This window comes from Zootoca vivipara, chromosome 12 (genome assembly GCF_965207765.1).
Source record: "Zootoca vivipara chromosome 12, rZooViv2.hap1.1, whole genome shotgun sequence".
Classification (NCBI taxonomy): domain Eukaryota; kingdom Metazoa; phylum Chordata; class Lepidosauria; order Squamata; family Lacertidae; genus Zootoca; species Zootoca vivipara.
In genome coordinates this window covers 46,452,704-46,469,562 of record NC_142595.1, presented here as the reverse complement: position 1 = coordinate 46,469,562, position 16,859 = coordinate 46,452,704, and the positions used below count along the sequence as shown (strand labels likewise).

The 16,859-nt window shown below is 40.7% G+C and overlaps 2 protein-coding genes across 2 annotated transcripts; both read left to right on the top strand.

Annotated features, from left to right (window-relative positions):
* Positions 1-1,564: 1,564 nt before the first annotated feature.
* Positions 1,565-2,466, top strand: LOC132593011 (vomeronasal type-2 receptor 26-like). The gene has a single exon (XM_088654859.1). It carries the CDS (start codon positions 1,567-1,569, stop codon positions 2,464-2,466), a length of 900 nt encoding a protein of 299 aa, XP_088510985.1. The 5' UTR covers positions 1,565-1,566.
* A 5,434-nt stretch (positions 2,467-7,900) lies between these two features.
* On the top strand, positions 7,901-12,930 carry LOC118078089 (vomeronasal type-2 receptor 26-like). Its single transcript, XM_088655856.1, has 5 exons — positions 7,901-8,191; positions 8,610-9,473; positions 9,826-10,044; positions 10,890-11,016; positions 12,032-12,930. Exons 1-5 carry the CDS (start codon positions 7,901-7,903, stop codon positions 12,928-12,930), a joined length of 2,400 nt encoding a protein of 799 aa, XP_088511982.1.
* Positions 12,931-16,859: the final 3,929 nt, after the last annotated feature.

Below are 16,859 nucleotides of genomic sequence, written 5' to 3'. Positions count from 1 at the left end.
GCCCTCCTCCCCAAGCTTGGCAGCAGCATCATTAGCAAACAAAATAGGGACATTCCAGGATCAAATCAGAAGCCATGATGGCTTTCATGATTCCAGGACACTTGGAGAGTATGCCACAGAGGATATGTTTTCTGGAGACACCGTGAAAGCTGTGGCTAGATTGGGTTTAGGCTTGTGGTTGTCCAGCGGTCAATAGGCAACATTGCAAGCTTGCAAAAAAAAATTGTGTTGGCTCCTCCCTGCTTCATATGACATCCCTATAATTATATGAATTAACTTTCTGGCCACTTGGCAAGTGGGTGCACAAAAGGAAACAGGTTGAGGTTCACTTCAGGTGAATTCTGATTCTGGAAACTTACCACAGGGATCTGTAAAATATTTGTGGGGAGGGGCTGAGCAGTTCATTTTCTTATTTGAAGTGCAGAGACTGAACATTTTTTTAAAAAAAGAAATTGTTTCCTGTGTATGGATAGATGACACCCATTTCTGTGTGCAATGACTACTGCCAGCCTGGTAATCAGAAGAAAAGTAAGGAGGGAGAGAAATTTTGCTGCTATGATTGTACTCCATGTCCAGAAGGGAAGATTTCAAACCAGAATGGTAAATAACATTTTTCATTATAAAAGATTAGCAAATATGTGTCGAAAAGAATTTAAATACTATGTTGTGCATGTGACCAAATTATCCTGATTGGAGTAGTATGAATATTTTGTTGCTTCTTTTCAGGAGCTTCTCATCAAAACCTTTAAAAAACTCATAAACCTGGAAAAATCCCATGCAAGCGGATTTGAAAGTCGCCCCCCCCCCAAATGATTTCATGATACACATAATTTAAGTGAACCTGTCAAGTAGTTAAATGCTACAGATGTTACAGATTTGAGAATCTGTGTGTGGCTGGAATGAAATATCCATCTTGGATGGAATTAGGGCATTCATTGTTCTTCAGGTCAGAGGGGATTGCATGGTACTATGGTGAATATAGGGTCTTGATTCTAATCAGCACTTGCTGCTTGAATTGCATTCCATGTGATGTTCAACACCTTTCAGAGCTGAATAATGTTGGACTTGTGTGTATGGCAAGACAAGCATCCAGGTTCCAAGCAGGCAACTGTGGGAGGGATTAAGCTAAGCCTGGGTCTAATTTGACCTAGGGGAATGCTTTGCTGCTACCCTTTGCTAGAACCTTTATGGTCCACTCATTTTGATGTGACTCTGCCTGTTTGATTTTCTGTTTTAGAATGCCTAACACTAGGTACTGCCACATACAGAAGGAAAGGTGTAAACCTCCTAAACCAGAGAAATTAAATATGGGAGAAAAATACATTTTTGTCCCAGTTTACTGTTGATTCAAGAAACCAAGGTTCCACCCATTCTGCCATCCTGGTGCATCTTGGTTGCCTAAACTGATTTAAACAAGCCTGTCAGATTGAGCAGAAAATTCAAAGATTAATTTAACCAACTCACTAAAAATCAGAAGGTTCAGAACAACAGGAAAAATAACAGTTGAATAGTAGGCAAACACACAGGAATTGCAACTGGAGTTTGACCTTGTTCTATTTTTCAGACATGGCTGACTGCTTCAGATGCCCAGAAGATCTATATCCGAACAAGAAGAAAAACAGATGCCTCTCCAAAATTATAAGCTTTCTTTCTTATGAGCAACCTTTAGGGATTGGCTTGGCCTCCGTTTCTCTTCCCTTTTCCCTGATTACAGCTTTGGTGCTAGGAACTTTTATCCAACACAAAGACACTCCCATTGTCAAAGCCAACAACAGAGATCTCACCTACGCTCTCCTAATTGCCCTTCTACTCTGCTTCCTCTCATCTTTTCTGTTTATTGGACACCCTGGGAAAGTGACCTGCCTTCTTCGACAACCAACTTTTGGCATCGTCTTCTCTGTGGCAGTTTCCTGTGTGTTGGCCAAAACCATCACTGTAGTTGCAGCTTTCATGGCCACCAAGCCTGGGTCCAGTATAAGGAAGTGGGTAGGAAAAAGACTGACCAACTCCATTGTCCTTTTCTGCTCTGTCATTCAAGTGATTATTTGTACTGTGTGGTTGATTACTTCTCCCCCATTTCCTGCTCTGGACATGCACTCAGTAACGGAAGAAACCATTGTGCAATGTAATGAAGGCTCAGTGACCCTGTTTTACTGTGTCCTGGGCTACATGGGCCTCCTGGCCATTGCCAGCTTCATTGTGGCATTTGCAGCTCGCAAATTACCAGACAGTTTCAATGAAGCCAAATTCATTACTTTCAGCATGTTGCTGTTTTGCAGTGTTTGGCTTTCTTTTGTTCCAACCTATCTGAGCACCAAAGGAATATCCATGGTGGTGGTGGAGATCTTCTCTATCTTAGCCTCCAGTGCTGGGTTACTGGGTTGCATCTTTGCCCCTAAATGTTACATCATTGTTCTGAGGCCAGAGCTGAACAAAAGGGAACAACTGATAAGGAAAAAGATGTAATTTCCCCCTTTTTTTCTTTATCTTATTGCATTGTTATATATTAAGGGTTTTAGTATAAAATTGTTACTTTGGGTCCCTCCTCCATAGTGATACTCTTTTGTGAGATCGATTTTGGAAAGTTTAGCTTTGTGAAATTAAAAAAGAGGTGAGGAAGGTCTGGCCATTGAGCCCTATTTTGCCCAGATGTGGTCCCAATTTTCAGGCCGTTCCTGGCAAAACACACCCACCCTCTTCACAGCTGACATCTTATGTGACTTCAAAGTAACAATTAGGAGCTTAAAGTGAGTTCACTTTTTCGATTCCCAGAAGGTCTCCCTGGCGGGCTGCTTCCACATATCCCAGGCCCTGCATTTGAAAGTCTTATAAGAAGGTTCTGCAGGAGAAGGACTGTGAGGAACATCATGAGAGAAGTCTTTCTAGGAACATTTGAAACTACTATGTTCCTTGATGTTTTCTGTTGCCGGGAGATGTAATATTGAATCACGTAATCTTGTTCTATTCAGAGTACTCAGACCTTGCTTTTTGGTATGTTTTTATATTTGCTATTATGCTGTTTTGTTACTTTATTATTAAATTATCCGATGGCCTATTTTTCAAATGTGTTCCTTTGTTCTTCAGTTAAGCCACTTTGTCCCTTTTTCATAGAAACATAGAATCATAGATTTGTATGGTTCTGAAGAAGTGTGCATGCACACGGAAGCTCATACCTATGACAAACTTAGTTGGTCTTTATGTTGCTACCGGAAGGAATTTTTTTAAATTTTTTTGTTTGAACCCTAAATATTTGGCTGGCTAATAAGGAGCGGGAGTATATACTCTTTTCAATGTGGTGCCTCTTTCTGGGATAATCTAAGATGGCACTTTCATCACTGAACAATAGTTTTGATACATCATCGGCACTTTTAATCTTTTAATCTTAGCAGGCTAATTTATGTCACACAAATTTAACAGCAAAACAAATGGAAACAAATGTCCAGGTAGGCCCACAAAATAGATATGTTTTCAGCAGGCATCTGAAACAGTGCAGTTATAATGAATGCCTAATGTATCCTGGTATTATTAGCTCACCAAGGAAAAGTCATTCAGTCAATTTTTCTGTCTATAAGGAGCAGAATGGAATTTTTTAAAAAGCAAAACAGCCACTCATACACCAACTCATACACTCATACACAGGATCATAGATTTGTATGGTTGGAAGAATTCCTGGGGTTCATTCAGACCAACCCATTAAATGCAGGAACCTCAAGTAAAGCATCCAGGACAGATTTACGTTGAACCCCTGCTTAAAAACAGATTTACGTTGAACCCCTGCTTAAAAACCTTCAAGTGGGAAGGAGAGTCCACCACCTTCTGAAGGAGTCCATTCCACTGTCAAACACCTCTTATCACCATAAAGTTCTTTCTACTGGATGTAGCAGGAATGTCCTTTCTTATAGTTCCTGCCTGAACTGGGTAGTGTGTGACAGGGGAAAGTGTCATTCAAATGATAATGATAGTTAATAATGGGAGCCCACCTTGTTCCAAGAGGGGGAAGAAGCTTTCCTCAGAACTCCTATTGAAATTGATTGGGAGGGGGGATCCATTTCAGCAGGAGAAACTCCTTCCACCCCCTAGAACAAGCCTCTTTGGAGCTATGCCTTTAAAAGAATCATTGACTTGTGACAGCCTATGACTGGCAGGTTGGTGGACCTATTCACCTATCCGTCTTTGGCTCACAAGGGGTGGAAGAACAAGCAATCTGGCCAACTGGGGGAAAATGTTCCTGACTCCTGCACTAGCACAATAAACTTTATAATAAAAATTGAATTTCTGTGGTTAGGAAAGCAATGGGGAAATGCATTGGAACATGGAGATTGAGTGATGGCTTTGATATACTTTGCCTGCCCCCCTTTCAACTAAGGAGTTGGCACGCCCACCCCCTTCTTCCCCTGCCTATAGGTAGGCAGGCAGGCGGCGGCAACCACCTGACTCTGCCCCAAGCACCTTTGCATTGCCAACATTTTTTTACATTAACACGAAGATCTGTGTAGGAGAAGATATATTTCTCTCTCACCCTTGCCTCCTCTCAATCTGAATTGTGCTTGCAGTGGGAGCCACAAAGATGCACACATTTTCATCTTTCTCTCGTTCCCCCCCCCTTCTCACTTCACGAGGGAAAGGGTCCCTGTGAAGTCCCCAGGAGCAGGTTAAGGGTACGCTGCAAACTAAGCGCTGACCTGAAGGGAGCTGGGCTGCAGGCTAAGTAAAAAGCTGGCAAATCGGCTAATAAAAGAAGACAGCTGTGTTTTTACGCAGCTCCTCCTGCAACTTTCTTTTTGAAATGCAAGGTTTCCTTTTGACCGCTGAGGTTTAGCTTTGCTTTGAATTACTTTCTGTGCTGGAACATGTCGGATACACCAGTTAAAATCTGGTTTGGGAGATCCTACAATTAAAACAGACCTCCACGCACGTACAAACACACTGAACAAGGTTGTCCCTAATTCTGATTTTTGCCCTCCAACCCTCCCGCCCCAACCTGCCGGGCCAGCGTTCGCTCAGGGGCAGTGAGGGATGGCGGCCCCCTCAAAAATCTGGAGGGGGCTCATCTCCTTGTCTTGAAATATTGAGGGAATTGAAGCCTCTTCTGCCCGCTATTGCTGGCCCACCTGATGACATTTTAGGTAACATTAAAGGTCTGCAGCTCTTCCTTGATCCCTAAATACTAGTTACAGGTAGGTAGCCGTGTTGGTCTGAGGTAGTCGAAACAAAAAATAAAAGAAAATTCCTTCCAGTAGCACCTTAGAGACCAACTAAGTTTGTCATAGGTATGAGCTTTCGTGTGCATGCACACTTCTTCAGATACTTCTTCAGAAGTGTGCATGCACACGGAAGCTCATACCTATGACAAACTTAGTTGGTCTCTAAGGTGTTACTGGAAGGATTTTTTATTTTTATTTTTTGTTTGAACCCTAAATATTTGGCTGGCTAATAAGGAGCGGGAGTATATACTCTTTTCAATGTGGTGGCTCTTTCTGGGATAATCTAAGATGGCACTTTAATCACTGAACAAAATTTCTGATACACCATTGGCACTTTTAATTTTTTAACCTTAGCAGGCTAATTTATCTCACACAAATTTAACAGCAAAACAAATGGAATCAAATGTCCAGGTAGGCCCACAAAACAGATATGTTTTCAACAGGCATCTAAAACAGTACAGTTATAATGAATGCCTAATGGTATCGTTAGCTCACCAAGAAAAAAGTCATTCAGTCACTTTTTCTGCCTATCAGAATGGCAATTTTTTAAAAAGCAAAACTGCCACTCATACACCAAACTCTGAAGAAGTAAATCATAATCCTACCCTGTAATTTACCCAAATCACTGCAATTTCTTCACCAGCTCAAACCTCCAAATGCTTCCTGGAAGCAATTAGAAAACAATCAACAAGCAAGCCTGAAAGTGGTTATAATGAAAGCTGGGGCCAGAAGCACGCAGGGCTATGCAAAATTAATTTCTGGATCTGTGGTATCTGTTAGTATTCAAGTAATGCATTGTTTGTAGCACTTGAAGGCAGCTCAAATTCTCTATTATAGGGCTGGGAGAACAGAGCCATGCATCTTTCAATGTACGGTAGCCTTTTCTTAGGCAAATAGTATGAATGAACGCAGGAGAGTCTGCATTCAGAGAGAAGCTACACTGCCAGAATGTTGCTGCTATTGGTCTTGCTGCTCCTCTTTCTGATACCTCTAATACCATGAGTTGCCCTGTGAATGATCCTATTCCTGTTCCACATGACTGGTACCAGCCAGGGGACTTCATCATTGGTGAAATTGCATCCCATATGTATTATATTCTCTATGAGGTTTTCTTCAAGGAACACCCAACACAGAACCTGTTCGATGTTTCATAGTAAGAATCTTCCATGCCCCAAGCATTCCTCGATATCACATTTCATTTTGCCTCAGCTCTTTTAAATAAGAATCCTAGGGAGAGGGCCCACCTTATTTGTAAGCTGCTATGGGAGACATATTTTGTCTGGATGGTGGAATATTAAAATATATTTCAATTTTTAAAAGTATCTGAGGAGTTCACAAGGAATTATTTAAATAATTGTCAATAAATCCTATTTACCCACACTTGAGGGGCTCCTCAGTTTCAATAAACTCCTGAGTCTTTTACAGTCTACTAAGCTGGCAAACAGGAAATACGATTTTCTTCTCTCATAAAAAAGCTTTCCGTTTTCTAAAGGGATACAGAAAGAGACTTGGTGTTGTTGTTTTTTGTTTTCTTCACACAAACTGTATTTGCTATTATTCTGCAGTACAGATATTGGGGAGGAGAATATTATTACATGAATTAGAGAAGGTAACGTGGAGGAAAAATTCAAAACATACAGCTAGAGCTCTGCCAATCCTGGTCCTCCAAAATGGAATCCTAATGGTTCATCTAACTCTGTATTGCCAGACTGACTGGCATGCTCCCTTTTTAGGAAAATAAATCTAGAAAGCATTAGGACTACACTCGATTTGTTGGAATCACTATTCCAATTGGGTCTATTTTTAGGGATGTGGAGATTAGCTGAATTGCAATGAGGCAGTCAAGGACGACCAGAGTTCAGTTTGGGTGCCACAGAGAGATATTAGGTTGTCAGGATGGGACATCAGGCAGAAAAGAGAATCAGGCATTGGGTGCAAAAACCAGAAGAAGGGCAAGACTATTTTGTCTACCAGCTGTGCTTTCCTGGGAGAAGGTAAAGCTAATGTTCCTGACTCCTCTTTCTGTCTAATGACATGCAGGATTAGTTTCTCCACTCAATGAATGTGGACACATCAAAGCTGTGGTTCTCATTTGCAATCAGATTTCCTTATCCTTTCCCAACTTTGTACTGAGAAGAATGTTCATTAGGACTTTATAGCGAAATGAATATAAGATTGTAGCTTTCATGGCCCAGAACATACTTCTGCAAAGAAGTGAAGTGGTTGCCTACTTAAGGAGAAACAGAAAGTTTTTACTTTCTTGATTGACTTGATTGAAATGTTTAAGCAAGAGTTGAAGAATATTTATGCGAATTTGTAACACTATTGCCCTGAGCAGTCATCAGTATTCATTGGATTGCATGGTGCTATTGAATTAAATGATTTAATAACAAATAAAATGATTTCTTTTCAATATAAACAAATTTGAAACAGAATCTTTCCAATATTGTGGTAAATTCATGTTTTAAATCCTTTTTCTGCAGTGTGGCAACAAAACTCTACCAACATGTCCTTGCCTTGGCAATTGCTGTGAAATAAAGAAATGAGAATCCAAACATTTTGCCCAGTGTGTTTATAAGCTTAGATGCATTAATTGTAAATAAAATAATTTCATTTCAGTATGAATCAATTTGAAACAGAATGAGTTCAGTATTAATCTATATTCATTTTTGTAAATCATTTACTTTATTTGCAGCATGATGACAAAATACTACCAACATGTCCTTGCCTTGGCATTTGCTGTGAAAGAAATCAATGAGAATCCAAACATTTTGCCCAATGTCACACTTGGCTTCCACACCTATGATAGCTATTATGATGCAAGGATGACCTACCGTACTACATTAGACCTCCTCTACAAAATGTCTAGATTTGTTCCCAACTACAAATGTGACACCCAGAAAAACCTCATTGCCATCATTGGAGGACTTGGCTCTGATACGTCCTTCCATATAGCAGATATGTTAGGCCTCTACAAGATTCCACAGGTGGGGTGTATGAAGGGTTGCATGGTGATATTTTTTTTCATCTGTCCTCAATTCTATGTTTGTTCTACTCAGAGAAGACCCATCAAGAAATATTTACTCTGTAATTTTACTTAGAGCAGATAAATAAACTGATTCATCTCAGTCAGCCTTCTTTCAATAATATTTGATGTGATACAACTCTAAATATTTATCTCGTCTTCCCTGTATACTCCCTTTACTTATTAATTTCTAAGGATATGAGACTGTTCTGCTTAAATCAAAATGCAATTTTAAAAGGAAGCATAGAAGAAGCCCTTACTGGAAGAATAATTGGATGTAAACTACAAATATTAGTAAGAATAGATTGTCACGTGTTGCAGGATGAATTCTTTGCACATAACATCATAACAACTGTACATTTTTTTTAAATTTTTTTTAGCTTGCCTATGGTTCATTTCCTCCAGAGAAGAGTGACACAACTGAATTCCCATCCTTTTACCGCATGGTACCCAATGAAAGTCATCACTTTGTGGGGATTATCCGCTTACTTCAGCATTTTGGATGGATCTGGGTCGGACTCTTTGCTCCTAATGATAATAGTGGAGAATATTTCATCAAGACCCTGGAGCCATTGCTTTCTCAAAATGGAATTTGTTCAGCCTTTACACAAAGAATCCTACGTCAACTCCATTTCGATAACCTGGATGAAATGAATGATGCAGCCTTAAATGTATATATGCTATTCAAAGGAAATAAAGTCACAACAATTATTGTCTATGGAGACTCTCTGACAATGATAGCGTTGAAAGGTGTTGTATTTTTGCGAGACCCAACCAATAAGGAAAATACAGGATTTCAAAAGGTCTGGATCTTTACCGCCCAGATTGATTTCATAGTACTGGGCCTTGTTAGGTTTTGGGATTTTCAGTTCTTCCAAGGTGCTATATCTTTCACAATTCATTCACAAAATCTTCTAGCATTCAAGGAATTTCTTCAGAGCATGAAGCCTTCCTGGAGCCAGGGTGATGGTTTCTTCAAAGTCTTCTGGGAGCAAGCATTTGACTGTATATTTCCAAATCCCAGTGCACCAATGGACATCAATGAAGTGTGTACCGGGGAGGAGAGCCTGGATAGTCTTCCAAGGTCTCTGTTTGAAATGGAACTATCTGGCCATAGCTACAGCATCTACAATGCTGTTTATGTTGTGGCTCATACTTTGCATGTCATTTACTTGTCTAAATCTAAGCAGAGAGTGATGGGGAGCAGTGGAAGATTAAAACTTCAAGATCTACAGCCTTGGCAGGTAATGCTGTACAAATAAAGAATATCAAAAGTACAATAATTTCATTGAAATAGTAAGTACAAACTAAGATTCCACCACAATTTTCACGCAGAAGTATTGCTCATGGCACTAATTTTTTATGTTTTCATATTTACTTCTGTACATTCGACTCATTTTTTTTGTTCACTGAATGCATAAAATCTTCTATCTGTTATGTCAAAAGAGCTGATTTTTTTACACTTGGTCCATGTAAAATGAAGCTACATAACTATATCTAAATATTGCTAGTAGAAAGGTGTTTGCAAACCAAGGCGTTTTGTTCAATATCTACATGATGTTCTTTCCCTTCATCTCTCTTTTCTCTTTCAATTAGCTGCACCATTTTCTTCCTGACATTTCCTTTAACAACTCAGCTGGAGAGAAAGTGTCCTTTACTAATAGAAGAGAAATGGGAGGTGGATTTGACATCACAAACATGGTCACCTTCCCAAACAAGTCTTTCCTTCGAGTGAAGGTTGGATGGGTGGATCCCAACAAAGAAGAATTCATCATTCATGAGGACATGATTATGTGGAACAAAGGATTTAATCAGGTCTGGAATCTGGGTATTCCTTTGAGCTGATGCAATCTCCAGATAACCACCATTTTTCTATTTGATAGCTTCATTAGAAAGATTTGGACATTTAGTTGGATGCAAACATGAAGTTAGAAAATGAATCTATGTTCTTAGTTGAAAAGAAGTTTAATTATATTTCCTTTTCTTTGTTTACTGTATGTATGGACGAGTATAGGGTTATCAAGATAAAATTTATTCATGGGGAAAATATGGGTGTTCTCTGCCTCAATTGAAAAGGATTCATGACCTATTGGAAGGCCCTATATCAACTCATTTCCATTTCTAAACCCCAACTTTCGCTATATTCCTAGAGAGTTAATACTGCCTTCCAATCTGAACCCTGTCTGGGACGGGTCAAAACCTGTCAACTCATTTCTTCTGGATTCCTTTGTGGATGTGTGATGTTGCCGGCTAGGAGCCAACCACATACTCTCCAACAATTCATAATTCCAGGGCTGCCCCTGGAAAATCAGGACTGAGGATATAAAGTATTCTGGAGACCCTGTAAAAGATGTGGCCAGATTGGGTTTAGGCTTGGTGCCGTCCAGAGGTCAATAGGCAACATTGCAAGCTTGCAAAAATAATTGTGTTGGGTCCTCCATGATTTATATGTCATATGTGAATTGGCTTTTTGGCCACTTGGCAAGTGAGTGCCACTAAAGGAAACAGGTTGAGGTTTACCTCAAGTGAATTCTGATTCCGGAAACTTACCACAGGGATCTGCAAAATATTTTTGGGGAGGGGCTGAATCGTTCATTTTCTTATTTTAAGTGCAGAGACTGAACATTTTTTTAATGAAATTGTTTCCTGTGTATGGATAGATGACACCCATTTCTGTGTGCAATGACCACTGCCAGCCTGGTAATCAGAAGAAAAGTAAGGAGGGACCGAAATTTTGCTGCTATGATTGTACTCCATGTCCAGAAGGGAAGATTTCAAACCAGAATGGTAAATAACATTTTTCATTGTAAAAGATTAGCAAATATCTGTTGAAAAGAATTTAAATACTATGTTGTGCATGTAACCACCCAGTCCAGCTTAATACAGTGGTACCTCGGGTTACGTACCTGATTCTTTCCGGGGTGCGGTACGTAACCCGAAAAGTACGCAACCCAAAAACACGTGAAAGCTCGCTTCTGCACATGCGCGTTCTGCGCAGAATGCTTTTGTGCATGCACAAACCTTACAGAATGCTTCTGCACATGCGTTTGCGGTGAACCCGGAAGTAAACGCTTCTGGGTCCGCCGCGTACATAACCCGAAACGTACATAACCCGAAGTGTATGTAACCCAAGGTATGACTGTAGTTTGCAGGAAAGATTTGAAACAAGAACGGTACATGACATTTTTCATCAAACTCAACTAGCAATAATGATTGAGTCATATTGATTTTAAAAAATTAAATACTATGTTGTGCATGTAACAACACTATCCTTCTTGAAGTGGTATGGGTAATTGCCTGTTCCCTTCATCAACTTATGAAGGAAACATTTAAAAACTAATAATCCTGGTGCAATACTATGCACATAGATATGAAAGTGCTCCCCAGTCATCTCAAAAGTCTTTTTCTTGTACACATATCAAGAAGTGCAGATTTGTGCCTTGTGTGTATGACTGGAATGAAACACATTAGGCACCCATGCTGGTTGAAATTAGGCCAGACTTCTTTTCATTATTGCACAGGTAAATCAGGGTTGCCAAACGTGTAGGGCGAAAAGAAAGTTATCATTCCAACGAGTACCTGCTGTTCAAATTCCACTCAATGGCTGAGATGCAGCCAATACTTTTGGGAGTTGACCAGCACTGGGCACTATTGTGCCACAGGACAAGAATCAAAGATTCCACTAAACTACCATGGGATGAGATTAGGTAAATCCAGCATCACTTGAGCTAGGGACCTGCTTGGATACTGTGTCACTGGCACATGAATTGCCACTGGAATTTGACCCTATCCTCTTTTCCAGATATGGATGACTGCATCAGATGCCCAGCAGATCAGTATCCAAACAAGAACAAAACTGGATGCATCCCCAAAATAATAAGCTTTCTTTCTTACTATGAGTCCTTTGGGATCAGCTTGGCCTCCCTTGCTCTTTCCTTTTCACTGCTCACAAGTTTGGTGATAGGGACTTTTATTAAATACAAAGATACTCCCATTGTCAAAGCCAACAACCGGGATCTCACTTACATTCTCCTCATCTCTCTACTGCTCTGCTTTCTCTCATCTTTGCTGTTTATTGGGAAACCTGGGGAAGTGACCTGTCTTCTTCGCCAACCAATGTTTGGCATTGTTTTCTCACTGGCCGTTTCATGTGTGTTGGCAAAGACTGTCACTGTAGTTGTCGCTTTCATGGCCACTAAACCAGGATCTAGCACAAGGAAGTGGGTAGGGAAACGGCTGGCCAATGCCATAGTCTTTTCCTGCTCTCTTACTCAAGCAAGTATTTGTACTGTGTGGTTGATGACTTCTCCTCCATTCCCTGATCTAGACATGGACTCAGTAGCAGAAGAAACCATTGTGCAATGTAATGAAGGGTCTGTGACCATGTTTTACTGTGTCCTGGGCTACATGGGCCTCCTGGCCATTGCCAGCTTCATTGTGGCATTTGCAGCTCGTAAATTACCGGACAGCTTTAATGAAGCCAAGTTCATCACCTTCAGCATGTTGCTCTTTTGCAGTGTTTGGCTGTCTTTTGTCCCAACGTATCTGAGCACCAAAGGAAAATCCATGGTGGTGGTGGAGATCTTCTCCATCTTAGCCTCTAGTGCTGGGTTATTGGGCTGCATCTTTGCTCCAAAATGTTATATTATCTTGCTGAGGCCAGAGCTGAACAACAGGGAGCAAATAATGAGAAAGAACTGAGCAATACCTTTGTTTTTATCTTATTGTTTTGTTGTATATCAATGCTTTTAGTGTAGAGGTTGTTAATAATGATGTCTCCAGAGCGTCACTGTTTTGCTGGAGGGATTCAAACACATACTTAGAAGTTAAGATTTTTTTTTTTTTTTTAAAAAGTGCTCTGTCACCATAGTGCAGGGATGGGGAGATTTCTCAAATTTTGCCCAGTAGGGCTGCAACACACCCACCTGCACGACACCTGACAAGTATGGGGTGAGTACTGATATGGCTTTAGAAGAAGAACCAAGATCTTAAAGGAAGTTCCCAGTTGTTAGTTTTCTGGAGGAATTTATCCACTCCCCGCAACCTCGAACAGCTGGTGGGTAATGAAGGCACAGGAGCATAAGTAGCCTCCATTGAACTTGCTACCAAAATAGTTAGAAAAAAGAGAAGTGGTTTCACTACAGCTGGGGGCTGGGGAAAGGACCATAATCCCAGTGGCCCTCCAAACCTCTTTATCATGCCATCAGGACTCTCTCTAGGTTATACTGCTACTGCTAAGTAGTGGCACGCGCCCTGTGGAATGCCCTCCCACCAGATGTCAAAGAGAACAACAACTACAAAACTTTTAGAAAACATCTGAAGGCAGGCCCTGTTTAGGGAAGCTTTTAATGTTTGATGGACTACTGTATTTTAATATTTTGTTGGAAACTGCCCAGAGTGGCTGGGGAAACCCAGCCAGAGGGGTGGGGTATAAATTATTATTATTATTATTATTATTATAAAAAATTTCTTCAGTAGCACGTTAAAGACCAACTAAGTTTATATTTTGGTATGAGCTTTCGTGTGCATGCACACTTCTTCAGATACACTAGAAACAGAAGTGTCAGACCCTATATATATATATACAGAGGGTGGTGGGGGTGGGTGGGAATGGGTGATGGGCTGATGGGAGTGGTAAACCTGTAGATGGCTGTTAATGGCTGCTGATGGCTGCAATTAGTCCTGGGCTGAGATGGCTGTTAATGGCTGCTGATGGCTGCAATTAGTCCTGGGCTGAGGTGCTAAAGAAAGCTTGATCATGCATAATGAGATAAGAATCCGATGTCTCTATTCATCCCAGGTGCTTCCATGGTTTTAAGCTTGGTAATGATTTCCAATTCAGCAACTTCTCTTTCCAGTCTGTTCCTGAAATTTCTCTGCAATAAAACAGCTGCTTTGAGATCTTGTATAGAATGTCCTGGGAGATTGAAGTGTTCTCTTACTGGTTTTTCAGTCTTATGGTTCCTGATGTCAGATTTATGTCCATTTATCCTTTGGCGTAGGGTTTGGCCTGTTTGTCCAATATAGAGAGCTGAAGGGCACCGTTGGCATTTGATGGCATACACAATGTTAGAAGATGAGCAATTAAATAGTCCTGAGATGGTATGTTGGATGTTGTTGGGGCCAGTAATGATGTTGTCCGGGTGTATGTGGCAGCAAAGTTGGCATCTGGGTTTATTGCAGGCTCTGGTACCAGTGTCCATGTTAAGTCTGGTGGTTGTATTATTGTGGGTGAGGAGTTGTTTAAGATTGGGTGGCTGTCTGTAGGCAATGAAAGGTCTGTTGGTGTTTGCTAAGTTTGTAAAACTCAGTCTGACACTGTTGTTCTAGTAAGGAGCAGGGGGAGTCTTCTGGCATGAATTGGGATTTTTTTTTAAAAGAGAGAGCAAAAGTGCCACTCAGCAATTATTCAAATCACTGTAATTTCTTCACCAGGTCAAAACTTCAGAGGCTTTCTAGAAGAAACCAGTTAGCAAGTCTGAATGTGGCTATAAATAATCCCATTGCTTTGGAGAGTTGGGGCAGGGCTAAGAGGCAGGGTTTTGTCCTTTCATTGTGGGATGTTATAATCTCTGTTAGGTATTCCTGGGATTTATTTGTAGCACTTTGATTAAACACAGTTCAGCTTCTCTCTTCTAGAGATGTATTGACTGAGCCATGCCCTGTCCAATGTAGTGTCTTCAAATACAGCTACTATGGATGGATGGACACAACAGAGTCTGCATACCTTGAGAAACCTGGCTGCCAGGGTCTTGTGGCTATTGGTGTTGCTGTTTCTAATTCCTCCTGCTTTGTTCAAAGCAGATACTACAAAGTGTACCTGGGGTGATCCTTTTCCTGTTCCACACGAGTATTTTCAGTTTAAGTACTCCGTGAACAGATTAATCCACTTTTCATTACTTTAAATGGGAAAGTTCGCTTCAGGTTAAGAACACTTCAGGTTAAGTATGGACTTCCGGAACCAATTACACTCATACCTCAGGTTAAGTACGCTTCAGGTTGAGTACTCCGCGGACACGTCTGGAACAGGTTAATCCACTTTCCATTACTTTCAATGGGAAAGTTCGCTTCAGGTTAAGTACGCTTCAGTTTAAGTACTCCACGGACCGTCTGGAACGGATTAATCCACTTTCCATTACTTTCAATGGGAAAGTTCGCTTCAGGTTAAATACGCTTCAGGTTAAGTACAAACTTCCGAACCAATTGTGTTTGTAAACCGAGGTACCACTGTACTCGAAGCACTACTTTTATCTCACTCTTCAACCAAAAAGGTATCCCACAAAAGTTTCTGGCAATGATAGCCTGGAATCCACAACATAAAATACAGGAGTAAAATGGGAAAGGGGATTTGGAGGAATGTAGATGTCAGGGAATAAATTACTACTACTACTACTAATAATAATAATAATAATAATAATTGCTGGCATATTTAATGTTTCTAATAATATAAATACTAAGAATGTGACTGAAAAAGAGGAGGGGCCGAGGTGAAACAAGATTTGAGAAATCATAGATTTGTTGATTCAAGAATTTCTTTGTCCCTCTCTCCACCTAAACAAATCTGCCACACAAGTGGATAAGTATTAAAAAACATGACACTCCTTTCTCTGAGGCTTGCAATCTAAAAAGCATGACACAAAAGTAAAGGAAATTTGGAGAGATGTAGAGAGGGGAATAGTCTTACTGTGGAACCTCAAACAGGTTCTGTGATGGGTGCTCTTTGAAGAAAACTTCATAAAATACATGAAATACCCGAGAAACTATCCCACTATTGATGAGACCACATGGCTGGTAGCACTCATGTGGAACCGGAAATGGATCATTCACATGGCACCTCAAAGTATCTTCTTTGCAGTTGACAGGGAATTGCAGAGTCAAAAATACCAAGAGCCACAACATCCTGGCTTCCTAGCTTCTCTAAAAATACAGACCTTCCTGTGCCCATCAGTATCAAGTTATCTTCTTGAGCATGCTACTATGAGTGATGCTTGGCCTTGCCAGCTCAGTTCTAAAACAGAGTTCTGTGAGCTGTTTCTGAACATCAAAAGATTACAAATGAAACAGTAGATGAGATTGCCAACACTCTGATTTTAAGTCAGAAATTAATAATAATAATAATAATAATAATAATAATAATAATAATAATAATAATTTATTTTTTATACTCCACCCATCTGGCCAGATTCCCCCAGCCACTCTGGGCGGCTTCCAACGAAACATTAAAACTTTAAAATACAGGAATCCATCAAACATTAAAAGCTTCCCTAACCAGGGCTGCCTTGAGATGACTTCTAAAGGTCTGGTAATTGTTGTTCTCTTTGACCTCTGGTGGGAGGGCATTCCACAGGGTAGGCGCCACTACCAAGAAGGCCCTCTGCCTGGTTCCCTGTAACTTGGCTTCTCGTAGCGAGGGAACCGCCAGAAGGCCTTCGGCAATGTACCTCAGTGTCCGGGCAGAACGATAGGGGTGGAGACGCTCCTTCAGGTATACTGGACCGAGGCCGTTTAGAGCTTTAAAGGTCAGCACCAACACTTTGAATTGTGCTCGGAAACGAACTGGGAGTCAATGTAGGTCTTTCAGGACCGGTGTTATGTGGTCTCGGCGGCCGCTCCCAGTCATCAGTCTAGAT

Coding starts and splice junctions, on each gene's coding strand:
- LOC132593011 (XM_088654859.1), top strand. CDS start 1,567: ATGGCTGACTGCTTCAGATGCCCAGAAGATCTATATCCGAACAAGAAG.
- LOC118078089 (XM_088655856.1), top strand. CDS start 7,901: ATGATGACAAAATACTACCAACATGTCCTTGCCTTGGCATTTGCTGTG. Junction 9,474..9,825: donor AAGATCTACAGCCTTGGCAG/GTAATGCTGTAC, acceptor TCTTTCAATTAG/CTGCACCATTTTCTTCCTGA. Junction 10,045..10,889: donor GGAACAAAGGATTTAATCAG/GTCTGGAATCTG, acceptor GTGTATGGATAG/ATGACACCCATTTCTGTGTG.